The sequence below is a fragment of the Eschrichtius robustus genome, chromosome 1 (genome assembly GCF_028021215.1).
Source record: "Eschrichtius robustus isolate mEscRob2 chromosome 1, mEscRob2.pri, whole genome shotgun sequence".
NCBI classification, from domain to species: Eukaryota; Metazoa; Chordata; class Mammalia; order Artiodactyla; family Eschrichtiidae; genus Eschrichtius; species Eschrichtius robustus.
Genome location: NC_090824.1, coordinates 15,264,126 through 15,277,276, shown reverse-complemented (window position 1 = coordinate 15,277,276; position 13,151 = coordinate 15,264,126). Strand labels below are relative to the sequence as shown.

Sequence of the window (13,151 nt, the reverse complement as noted above, 5' to 3'; positions counted from 1 at the left end):
AAAGGGGAGATACATATACAGTACAGTGGTGTATGGTATACACCATATTTAGTCTTTTAATTTAAGAATAACACTTCAGATTATGCAAATTCAGTCTTTTCCAGACCCTAATGTTAGAAAACTGTAACAAGAAGTAAAAAATGCCCATTGTTTGAAAGTTAAGTATTACACTTCCAAATAACCTAAAGGACAAAGACCAAAATTCTAATGAAAACTAGTAACATTTTCGAAGTAAATTATAACAGAAGTATTTCATATCAAAACTTGTGGGATATAGCTGAGACAGCACTTAGGGAGAAATTTAAATCCAGATATTATCAAAATAAAGGCTACAACTTAATGAACCAGCATCTACTCTAAAAGGTTAGGAAAAGATCAGCAAAACTAAGTATATTTTTAAATGTTTTATAGCAGTATCTTATTTTAAAAAAATTGTTTGTTTTTGCTGTTTTCTATGATTTTGTATATTGTTTCTATATCCAGGAAATTTGCTAAATTCTCTTTTTAATTCCAATAATTTCTCTGTATTTCCCTTTTACTTCTCTACATATACAATTGTAACACCTGCAAATGAGTTGTTTCTTCCTTTCTATTCAAAAATCTCTCTCTATATATACATCTATTGAAAATATATACATATATACACACACATATATACATATATATATACACACACATATATACATATATATATATATATATATATATATATATATATACGTATATATATATTTGGGCTCACTGCGCTGACAAACACTTCTAGTCTGTAGCTGAATATAATGGTGAAGAATATAATAATGAAAAATATAATGGTGAAAGTGGGCACCATTTTCTTCTTCCTCATTCTAAAGAAAAACTTTCAGTGTTTCAACATTAAACATGATACTTCCTGATGACTTTCTATGCCCACAGATTGTGGGCCACACTGGGTCCATTGCCTGTCTTTGTATAGTCTACAAGCTAAGAATGGGTTTTGCATTTTTTTAATTGAAGTATAGTTGATTTACAATATTGTGTTAGTTTCAGGTATACAGCGTGATTCAGTTATTATTTTTTTGCAGATTATATTCCATTATAGGTTATTATAAGATATTGAATATAATTCCCTGTGCTATACAGTAAATTCTTATTGTTTATTTTATGTAGAGTGGTTTGTGTTAATACTATACTCCTAATTTTTCCCCCACCCGCTTTGGTGACCGTAAGCTTCTTTTCTTCTTTTTTTTTAAATAAATAAATAAACAAATTTATTTATTTATTTATTTATGGCTGCATTGGGTCTTTGTTGCTGTGTGCGGGCTTTCTCTAGTTGCAGCGAGTGGGGGCTGCTCTTCGTTGTGGTGCAAGGCCTTCTCATCACGGTGGCTTCTCTTGCTGCGGAGCACAGGCTCTAGGTGCTCAGGCTTCAGTAGTTGTGGCACACGGGCTCAGTAGAAAACAGATAAAATTCTCTGATTTATGTCAGAGAATGTTATGCCTATGTTCTCTTCTAGAAGTTTTATGGTATCGTGTCTTACACTTAGGTCGTTAAACCATTTTGAATTTATTTTTGTATATGTTGTCAGGGAATGTTCTAATTTTATTAATTTACATGTGGCTGTCCAGCTTTCCTAACATAACCTGTTGAAGAGATTATCTTTCCTCCATTGTATATTCTTGCCTTCTTTGTCGTAGATTAATTGACCGCAGGTGCATGAGTTTATTCCTGGGTTCTCTACTCGATTCCATTGATCTATATGTCTGTTTTTGTGTCAGTCGCATGCTGTTTTGTAGTATAGTACTGTACTGCAGCTTTGTAGTATAGTCTGAAGTCTGAAAAGATTATACCTCCAGCTTTGTTCTTTTTTTCTCAGAATTTCTTTGGTAATTCTGGGTCTTTTGTGGTTCCATATACATTTTAGGATTGTTTGTTCTAGTTCTGTGAAAAAATGTCATAGGTATTTTGATAGGGATTGCATTTAATCTGTAGACTGCTTTGGGTAGTATGGACATTTTTAACAATATTAATTTTTCCAATCCAGGAGCGTGGTATATTTTTCCATTTCTTTGAATCATCTTCAATTTCCTTTTTCAGTATTTTGTAGTTTTCAGTGCATAGGTCTTTCACCTCCTCTGTTAAGTTTATTCCTAGTTATTTTTTCTTTGATGTGATTTTAAATGGAATTAAAAAAATTTTTTTCTCTTTCTGTTATTTCATTATTAGTGTAAAGAAATGGAACAGATTTCTGTATATTAATGTTGTATCCTGCTACCATGATAAAGTCATTTATTAGTTCTAATAGTTTTTGTGTGAAGACTTCAGGGTTCTCTATGTAGAGTATCATGTCATTTGCAAATAGTTACAGTTTTATCTCTTCCTGTATAATCTGGATACCTCTTATTTCTTTTTCTTGTCTGATTTCTGTGGCTAGGACTTCCAATACTATGTTGAATAGAAGTGGTGAGATTGGGCATCCTTGTCTTGTTTTTGAATTTAGTGGGAAAGCATTTAGCTTTTCACTGTTGAGTATTATGTTGGCTGTAGGCTTGTCATAAGCAGCTTTTATTATGTTGAGATGTGTTCCCTCTATGCCCACTTTGGTGAGAGTTTTTATCATGAATGGATACTGAATTTTTTTAAATGCTTTTTCTGCATCTATTGAGTTGATCACGTGGTTTTTGTCCTTTCTTTTGTTAACATAGTGCATCACAATGATTAATTTGAGTATGCTGAACTATCCTTGTGACCCTGGAATGAATCCAATTTGATCATGGTGTATGATCCTCTTAATGTATTGCTGGATTCGGTTTGCTAATATTTTGTTGAGGACTTTTGCATCTGTATTCATCAAAGATTATTGACTGGTAATTTTTTTTCTGTAGTGTCTCTGTCTGGTTTTGGTATCTGGGTGATGGTTGCCCCACAGAATTAATTTGGGAATGTTCCCTCCTCTTCAATTTTTTGGAATAGTTTGAGGACAGGTATAAATTCTTTGTATGTTTGGTAGAATTCCCCAGTGAAGCCGTCTGGTCCTAGACTTTGGTTTGCAGGGAGGTTGTTTTTTTGTTTTTGTTTTTGTTTTTACTACAGATTCTATCTCACTTCTAGTGATTGGTATGTTCAAATTATGTGTTTCTTCTTGATTCAGTTATAGCAGTTATGCTTCTAGAAACTTGTCCATTTCTTCTAGGTTGTCCAGTTTGTTGGCATGTAACTGTTCATAGTATGCTCTTATGATTTTTTAGTATTTCTGTGGTATCAGTTGTTATTTCTCCTCTTTCATTTCTTATTTTGTTTACTTGGATCCTCTTTTCTTCTTGGTGAGTCTGCCTAGAGGTTTGTCAATTTTGTTCAACTTTTCAAAATATCAGCTCTTGGGTTTATTGATCTATTGTTTTTTTGATCTCTATTTATTTCCTCTCTGATCTTTATTATTTCCTTCCTTCTGCTGACTTTGGGTTTTGTTTGTTCTTTTTCCAATTCTTTTAGTTGGTAGGTTAGGTTGTTTGAGATTTTTCTTGTTGCTTGAATAAGGCCTGTATCACCATGAACTTCCCTCCTAGAACTGTTTTTGCTGCATCCATAGATTTTGTAAAGTTGTGTTTTCATTTTTGTTTGTCTCTAGGTATTTTATGATTTCTTCTTTGATTTCATCATTGATGCATTGGTTATTTAGTAGCATGTTGTTTAGTCTCCAAGTGGTTGTTCTTTTCCTGTTTTTCATTCTGTGGTTGATTTCTAGTTTCATACTGTTGTGGTCAGAAAAGATGCTTGAAATAATTTCTAGTCTCTTAAATTTACTGAGGCTTGTTTTCTGACCTAATATGTGGTCCATCCTAGAGAACATTCCATGCACAACTAGAAAGCATACTCTGTTTTTTTGGATGTAGTGTCCTGTAGATATTAATTAAGTCCAACTAATCTACTATGTCATTTAGAACCTCTGTTGCCTTATTAATTTTCTGTCTGGATGATCTGTCCATTCATGTCAGTGGAGTGTTAAAGTCTCCTACTATTATTGTGTTGTCAATTTCTCCCTTTATGTCTGTATTTGTTTTATATATGTAGGTGCTCCTATATTGGGAGCATGTATGTTAACGAGTATAATATTCTCCTCTTGTATTGATTCCTTTATCCCTGTACAATGCCCTTCTTTATCTTTCTTTCTATTTATTTATTTATTTGGTTGCACAGGGTCTTAGTTGCAGCAGGCAGGCTCCTTAGCTGCAGCTTGCCTGGTCCTTAGTTGCAGCACGTGGGCTACTTAGTTGCAGCAGGTGGGCTCCTTAGTTGCGGCTTGCCGGCTCCTTAGTTGCAGCTCGACAGCTCCTTAGTTGTAGCTCGACAGCTCCTTAGTTGTGGCATGCAGCCTCCTTAGTTGTGGCATGAGAACTCTTAGTTGTGGCATGCATGTGGGATCTAGTTCCCTGACCAGGGATCGAACCCGGGCCCCCTGCATTGGAAGGTGAAGTCTTAACCACTCGACTGCCAGGGAAGTCCCCCTATTATGTGTTTTTGATTTGTGGTTACCACAGAGTTCTAGTATGTTGACTCATAACTATATCAACTTGCTTTAAACTGACAGTCATTCAAGTTCAAACACATTCTACAAGATCTACATTTTATGTTCCCCTCCCCATTTTGTAATTTTGATGTTCTATTTTACATCTTCATGCTTATTCTTTTACCGTTTATTGTAATCATAATCACTTATACAATTTTTTTTTTTTACTGTTTTTTCATCTACATCTGGCTCATTTAAGTGACCTTTAATCCTTACTATATATTGCCTTTCCTATTGTGATTTTTCCTTTTCCTATAGATTCTTGCTTCTCTTCTATTTAGAGAAGATCCTTCAATATTTCTTTCAGGGTAGGTGTAGTATTGCTGAAATCTTCTAATTTTTGCTTGTCTGAGAAATTCTTTATCCCTCCTTCTATACTAAATGACAATCTTGCTGGGTAGAGTATCCTAGGTTGCAGGTTTTTCTCTTTCAGGACTTTCAATATATCATCATGTCATTCCATTCTGGCCTGCAAAGTTTCTGCAGAGAAATCAGCTGTTATCTTTATGGAAGTTCCCTTGTAACGGACTCTTTGTTTTTCTCTTGCTGTATTTAGAACCCTCTCTTTAACTTTTACCATTTCAATTATGATATGTCTAGATGTGGGTCTGTTTGGGTTCATCTTGTTTGGGACCCTCTGTGCTTCCTGTACCTGTATATCTGTTTCCTTCTTTAGGTTTGGGAAGTTTTCAGCTATAATTTCTTCAAATACATTTTCGATCCCCTTCTCTCCCGTTTCTCCTTCTGGAACTCCTATTATGCATAGGTTGGCACATTTTATATTATCCCATAGGTCTCATATATTGCTTTTTGTTTTCATTTGTCTTTCTGTCTGCTGTTCTGATTGGGTGATGTCCATTATTCTATCTTTCAGATCACTTATTCATTCTTCTGTGTCATTTAGTTGGCTATTCGTTGCTTCTAAATTGGTTTTTACCTCAGCAATTATCTATTTTTTTTTTTGAATTGTCTATTTTTGACTGGTTCATCTTTACGGTTTCTAGTTCCTTGTTACAGTGATCTGCTTTCCTATCAATAATCCTTCTTAATTCAGTTAGCATTTTTATTATCACCTTTTTGAACTTGGGGTCTGGTAGACTGGTGAGCTCTCTTTCATTATTTGTTCTTTCAGGGAATTGCTCTTGTTCTTTCAATTGGGAGTAGTTCCTCTGCCTTTTCATTTTACTTAACTTTCTCTGTCTCTATGAATTTAGGAGAGACTGTTATTGACTACAGTCTTATAGGGATGTTTTTATGTGGGAGTGTCCCTGTGCAGACTATGTGTGTCCAATGCCTTTGGTGCAAGGGCTGGTTTTGGTGTGAATGCCAGCCACATCTTTCCTCAGGGTATGCTGGCCATTATCCTCTTGATTGGGAGGGGTTGGTGGTGGTGGGGAGGGGGGTGGCAGTTGGTGTTGGAGGATCTAAAGCCTGTTCAGGGCGTAAGGCAGGACTCCCTCTCTGCTCCATGGCTATTGCCACCCTGTCAGGGACAGGGTCTGCTCCTCAGTTGTTGGAGTAGAAGCCCTGAGGGTCGGGCTTGAACAGCCTCTGTTGCCCTTGAGTGTGTGCCCTGCCCCAAAGGAAGTGAGTGCTGAAGCAAATGAGGCCTGTGCACTCACAGAGGACCCACATGCCACCTGTGTAGGCCTCTGCGGCTCCACTTAGAAGCAGGCCGAGGTTGCATCCCTTCCTCTGTTGTGTTTGTCCCAGATCTAGCACAAGGCTGTAGTGCGGAGTAGGCTGGGGCTGGGGGTCAGGGTACTGTGGCTGCAGGAATTGAGGCTGCACTGCTGCCAGAGACCTGGGCTGTCTCTCTGGCAGTCTTCTCCCAGGACTTGTCTGCCCCAGATCTAACGCTAATCTGCAGTGTGCAGTGAGTAGGAACAGGGCACTCTCACTGGGAGACCAACTGCTGCATGCTCCTGTGTGTGCTGACAAGGGTCACCACCACCCCAGGCCCACGGTCTGTCTCTGCGTCTTTTCCCAGGGCCTGGTTGGCCCAGATCTCATGTTAAGCTGTGGTAAGGAGTGAGCGGGGCCAGGGTGTTTCCCCCATTCAGACTGGGGAGTATGGTGAGGTGGCAGCCACCAGTGCAGGGCTCTCTCCACCCTGACTATTGGCAAGTCAGCATGTGCACGCTCCTTGCAAGTAGAGTCTAGGCTGCTCTAGCCCTTTTGTCTGTCCCAGTGGTTCTCCCAGAAGGTAAGGGAGCTTGTCTCCTCTGCGTAGGATCCTAGGACTGGGATGCCCAGATTGTAGCTCAAGCTGCTTGCTCTCCAGGGCAAGGGTCCTTCCATGCAGACCTTCTCCTTTCAGATCCTTCCCAGGGGTGCAGGTCCTGACCTGATATCTTTTTTTTCCATCCTACCCAGTTATATGAAAATATTTCTTGCAGCTTTGGTTGTATAGGAGTTCTTCTGTCAGTTTCCAGTTAGTTTTCCATGAGAATTACTCCACATGTAGATGTATTTTTGACGTGTTTGTGGGGGGAGTGAGCTCCATGTCTTCCTACTCTGCCATCTTGATCCCCCTCCTTGCTTTTACATTTTTAAACGGTTGAAAAAATTTTTCAAAGAATAACATTTTGAGACATGAGAAAATTATATGAAATTCAAATTTCAGTGTCCACAGATCAATTTTTATGGGAACACAGCCACACCGGTTTGTTTTCATATTGTCTATGGCTGCTTTCATACTACAGAGGTGGACTTGAGTGCCTGCAAAACAGATAGTAGATGTATGTGACACAGATCACCTTGCACTACTTTGGTGCACCACAAATTGCAGTGACACAATTATAACCTGATAGAATCTCGAGTCCTATGTGTATTGTCACATCATGGCATTTTATTATTTTTTATTTCCAGCAGATACCCATCATGTCAAAACAAGAGAAAAGTGAACTTCGAATGTTGCGTTTTTAAGGCACAGTAGAGTGTGGATTACACCGCTATTGAATTAGATGCTAATGCATTATGTTTATTATGCAATGACAGAATACAAAGATACATTAACATTACCAGACTAAGCACTCATCACAATATTTTCAACTCACAGGAAAGCAATGGTCAGAAAAATCAGAAATTTAAAATTACAGCAGAATGAGGTTTTACTTACAAAAGTAAGTTTTCGAGTGGCTCATTTGTTAGACAAGCAAAGAAAGCTATCTATTGGTAATGGATTAACTAAATAATTTTACATTGCAGTAGCTGAAGAAATGTGTCCAGAAAAAATAAATTTAAGACAATTAGCCTTTTGGCAAGAACAGTTGCTTAAAGAGTTGAGTGTATTGGGAACAACATCAACAGTTAATTAAAAACAAGGCAAATACTTTTGAGTGGTTTTTCTTGAGTCTTGATAAGTCAACAGATGTTACTAATACTACTCAGTTGTTTATTTGAGGAGTCAATGGCAAGTTTGAAGTGATAAAGAATTAGCTTCTACAAGTAGTTTGCATGAAACAACTACAGGCTAGAGTATTTTCAAAGACATTAGTGAGAAAACAGTAATCCAATACAATGTAAAATAGAATCACATTGGGGTATAAAAATATGTATGGGGAAAAATGGCTTAGACAAATTTACAAATTTACTTGAAAATGTAAGTTGTTTAAAGCCTATGAGTATTCACTGTATTATTCTTTTGCAAGTATTTTGCGCACACACACCCACACACACTTGAATCATGTGTTTTAGAACTAATAGTGTTAAAGGTGAACTTCATTTTCTCCAGTGGATTTAACCATTACTGGTTCTGAGTTTTTATCAGGAACAGTAGCTAAAAATCCTGACTTGCTCTACTACACAGCAGGTTAATGGCTTAGCAATGGTAAAGTTTTATTATGATATTTTGATCTGAGCCAAGACTGAAATCTTTCCAAATCAAAATTGCCCTCAACTACCATTATTATTATTATTTTGGCTGTGCTGTGTGGCATGCGGGATCTTAGTTCCCTGACCAGGGATCAAACCTGTGCCCCCTGCATCAGAAGCACAGAGTCTTAACCACTGGATTGCCAGGGAACTCCCTCAACTACCATTATTAAACACTGAATAGCTTTAGAAATTACCTTTTGCTGCAGATCTGATACTGTTTCTTAATAAATTGAACCTAAAATTATAAGGCAAAAGCAGAACTAATTTGAAACTGTTGGAAGGAAGGAAGGGAGGAAGGGAGGAAGGGAGGAAGGGAGGAAGGGAGGGAGGGAGGGAGAAAAGAAAAGAAACAACAGGCCCAAAATGGAGTCACTTGTGCTAAGCCTCACATCAACAAACCAAAACTTAATAACTAACCTAACTGCAGTTTCAGCTTCTCCCAGGAGTGGAATTTTAAACCAATCATTCTGAAATTTCCGATCCACAGTTATGAGGTAATCTGCATGACAGATTGATGGACCACCTCCCCTACCCTTCCCTCAAAGGAAGGTGACCTTGCCTGAAATAATCCTTTCTTTTGTTTTTGACTTTCTTGTCCCACTCCTTTTCTGCCTTTAAAAACCTCTCATTTTGTACAGCTCCTCAGAGCACTTTTCTACTTTCTAGATGGGATGCTGCCCAATTCATGAATCATTTAATAAAGCCATTTACGTCTTCAAATTAACTCAGCTGAATTTTGTTTTGTAAACAACACTGTGGTAAAGTTATTGAAACTATTAATGTTGTTTGAATAATAACATCAAGCTGCTTTATATACTTCCTGTGCTATCAAAACTTGAAACAAGAAGCAAGATCTCCATCCCCACATAAATTTGCAGGGGATATTTTTTCATAGCTTAATCTATAGTTCTAGCATGGTGTTTTGGACTACTCCCCTTGGGCAAGTCCTGGTCTTGACTTCTGCCCCTATGCCCCAGTAGAAAGCCATAAAGAGCCCAAGTTTAATCAATGGAAGAAAAATGCCCTCAGTGCAAAAGTGGCTTTGGCCCACAACTGCTCCTAAATTCCCATTTTTTTTCGCAATGTGTCTGATAGTTCCTTTAAACTGTTCAAAGAACAGTTTAAAGGTGATTTACATTTTAATCAGCATTTTTAGTTGTTTTCAATGGAAGAGTTCTTTCTGAATAACTTGCCCACCAGTAATAGAAACAGAAGTCTGAGCAATTGTAAGCAGATAGAGTAGGGAGCCTCCAGAGAAAGAGAACCAGGCATGGCTTTCTTGACAGAAGTCATTTTTTGGCCTAGGTCATTTTGTGATCTAAGCCTGGCCACACCGCTTGTCCTTGTACAGGTCTCAGTAATTAATGACGTTAAGGAAACAAAAGGATGCAGAATCAAATGATTGTTATCAATAGCAAAGATAATAAATCAATTGTAAAATCTCCCAGTTCTGTTTCAGTGGTAAAGATTAGCCAGAAGTGCTCAGCTACCAGATCAACTGGAACCTAATGGATGATGATTTTGACCTTTTCTGACCCTTGTGATTTCAATCAACTAAAGCTTGGACTGTTGACTTTTGCCCTAATTCTATGCTGAATTCTCTTCTGCCCAAGCCCCTTCATGAATATATGCCCTTAGCTTAAAACTCCCCCAGTTTTGCTATTGGGGAGACACTGGTTTGGGAAAGACCCCTGGTGTTCTCCTTACTTGCTTCAAGTAATATAAATCCTTCTCCCAATCTTTGGCTTGACTGTGTCTTTTGGTTCGACACCCACCAAGAGGTGAACCCAGTTTACAGGTAACACAATTACTTTTTAAAGGACCAGTTGTCCTTTTTTCATAGTTATGCAGCAGCTAATGACAGCAGTCCTCCTAAAATGCAAGAAACTAAACAATAGTTCCTAGCAAACCATGTGGGTGAAGTGTAGCCCCACAGCGAGTTTCTACGTGAACCCAGAGGTATAGCATCTCCCACCTACATAAAACTAAGTAACACAGAGATAGTAAATGGCATGATTGACTAACATACCATTTAAAATATCAGTAGTTATCTGGAAAGAATTAGGTTGCATCCCCACCTCACTTCTTATACTAAAGTAAACTTTACACAGATTAGGAGTTAAACATAAAAAATAAACCCACTAATGTACTAGAAGAATATACTGGAAAACTTTTTAACTTTAGGGAGGATTTCTCTATGCTAGAAAACTCAGAAGTCATAAAAGAAAATGCTGATAAATTCAGCTGCATAAAACAAAATAACAACAAAAACTTCTTCATAGCAAAAAACCTAAACATAGTATAAAAGCAAGTAACAAAGACGTCGAAGTGGAAAAAATATCTCAACTCACATCACTGACCAGTAGTTCCCAAACTTTAGTGTACATCACAGCTACCTGGAAAACCCCAAATTGGTTGATTTCTGATACAAGGTCCTGTATAATGCACGATAATCTGCATTTCCTACAAGTTCCCCTGTAATGCTGATGCTGCTGGTCCAGAAATCACACTTTAAAAACCACTGTCATAGACAAAAGGCTAATTGCTGCTTTCATATGTAGACAGGTATTAGATCCTATATTAAAATAATTAGAAAAAGACCAGTGTACTAATGGAAAATACGCAAAGAGCCTGAACAGACAGGTCAAAGAAAAGAAAATACAAATGTCCTCCAAACGTATGAAAACATACTCAAGACCCCTCAGTATGAGAGAAAAGCATGTTTTCAAAATATAACAAGATATCATTTTTCACCTTTTGGGATAATAATTAGTGCTGGCAAGGGTGTGGGAAAACAGGCACTGTCACACATTGCTGTAAGGTATGTAAATTGTTATTGCCTCTGTGTAAGGCATTATCTATCAAAATTTTAAATGCATATGTCTTTTGAACACTGCTAAGAATTTACCATAGAAATATTCATATTTACACAAGTACGAAATGGCAAAGGTATAAAGACATTCGCTGCAAGCAGTGTATTTAGAAGCACAAAACTGGAAGAACCTAAACTCCCATCAATGATAGATTAATTGAATAAGTTACAATACACAGTGGAATATTATATAGCTGTTAAAAAGGTAATTCTGTACATTTTGATATGGAACAAACTCCAACTTAGGTTTTTAAGAGAAAAACCCAAATCTTATAAATAGTTGTTAATTCTATTAATTTTAAGCACCTATTATATTCATTTGTTATACCATAAGCAGATAAAATTTAAAACTAAGGGTTTTTTTTTAAGTTTTTCTTATGCTTCTCTAAGGACAAATTCAAATTCCAGCCTATGCAATTACTTTATGAATTGCTTACCTGACTGAACGATCATCACTTCCAGTCACGGCCAAAGGTTTAGTAGGATGGACGGCAAGTGCCCAAAGTTCACCTTCACAATGCCCTTGCATAATTAGGAAAGGTTTGTTTCTTTCATGCACCACAATTTCAAAAATTTCGCTGTCCTGTGTTCCAACTAGAATGTGGTCACCTCGCCAACAAACACTCCTTACAGACAAACCTAGTCAAATTGAATTGTATTTAAGATCAGTACTGTAATAACAGAATGCCAATCTGCCTAAACCACTGTTATTTTTTATACCTTAGATATAAGATAAAAGGAATCTGAAAGTCTTGGATCCACACATTTTCTTCATTTATCTGTACTGTTTTCTATGTGGACTATTTCTATTTTTATATACCTAATTTCTACCCATCCTTCAGGGCATACACTCTTCTTCCTTATTGGACAACATCAGTCATAGTCTGATCACTTCCTCAGCCAAAGGCTTATAACAATAGTGTGCATCATCCACAGAGAAATTATTCACAATTCAAGAACTGTATTATTTTTCTCTTATAATAATCTGACTTTTCTCGTGTTTATATTTCATTTATTCAATGTGCTCATAAAATCATTAAGAAGAGAGACTCCTACTTTTTTTATATACAATCCCTTTTGTAACCTCAGGAGAGCTAGTGTTTTTCTCAGTTTTCTCATCTATATAGTATGGTCAACATTAAGCTGCTGTGTAACTTACAATGTAAGAATCAAATAAGAAAAAGTGTCAAATTATTTTGTAAACTTTAAAGTACAATAATGCTCAGCAAAACTAACGAAAACAGTATAACAGATAACACTTACTGGATGATAGTTATGTGCCAGATACTCTTCTAAATATTTTACATATATTAGCTCATTTAATTCTATGAAATAGTTACTCTTATTCTCATTTTACAGATGTGGTATGCAGCTCAAGGTCACACATCTAATAAGTGACTGAAATATGGCTTAAACATAGACTTGTGTAACTTCCAATCCTACTCTTATAATACCACACTAGTGGATAATACATTTAATTTTATAGTGAAAGATTCTGTTTTATTACATCAATTTTTAAACCCCCCCCCAAAGGAAAAATTATCTCCTGATTGCTGACAAATCTGGATGAAGGAAAAACACATATACATGAATTTAAATAATCCTAAACAAAAGTTCCCCAGCTCTCAACACACTATTTTCAACAGTTTATTTGCTAAACAGTTACATTTAGCGTTCTAATAGTAATATATTTTCAAAATTTAAGGTTACCAAAGTAAGTACCTATCAAATCTCTCTGTGGGTCCCATTAAAACAGGCATTAGACATGAAAAGAATCTCTGTCGCAACAGTAAACCTAGATGATCTTCAGGCAAAATTTCCCCTCTTCAGCAGAAGGATTTTAATTAAAATGTATA

At 36.8% G+C, this 13,151-nt stretch overlaps 1 protein-coding gene across 4 annotated transcripts in view; it reads right to left on the bottom strand.

Annotated features, from left to right (window-relative positions):
- Positions 1 to 13,151, bottom strand: part of EML5 (EMAP like 5) — a 165,106-nt gene that overhangs the window by 105,597 nt on the left and 46,358 nt on the right. For all 4 annotated transcript variants that reach the window (XM_068556608.1, XM_068556538.1, XM_068556462.1 and 1 more), the window contains exon 7: positions 11,733 to 11,934. In XM_068556608.1, coding sequence (XP_068412709.1) covers positions 11,733 to 11,934 — 202 coding nt within the window. The remainder of the gene's footprint in view (positions 1 to 11,732; positions 11,935 to 13,151) is intronic.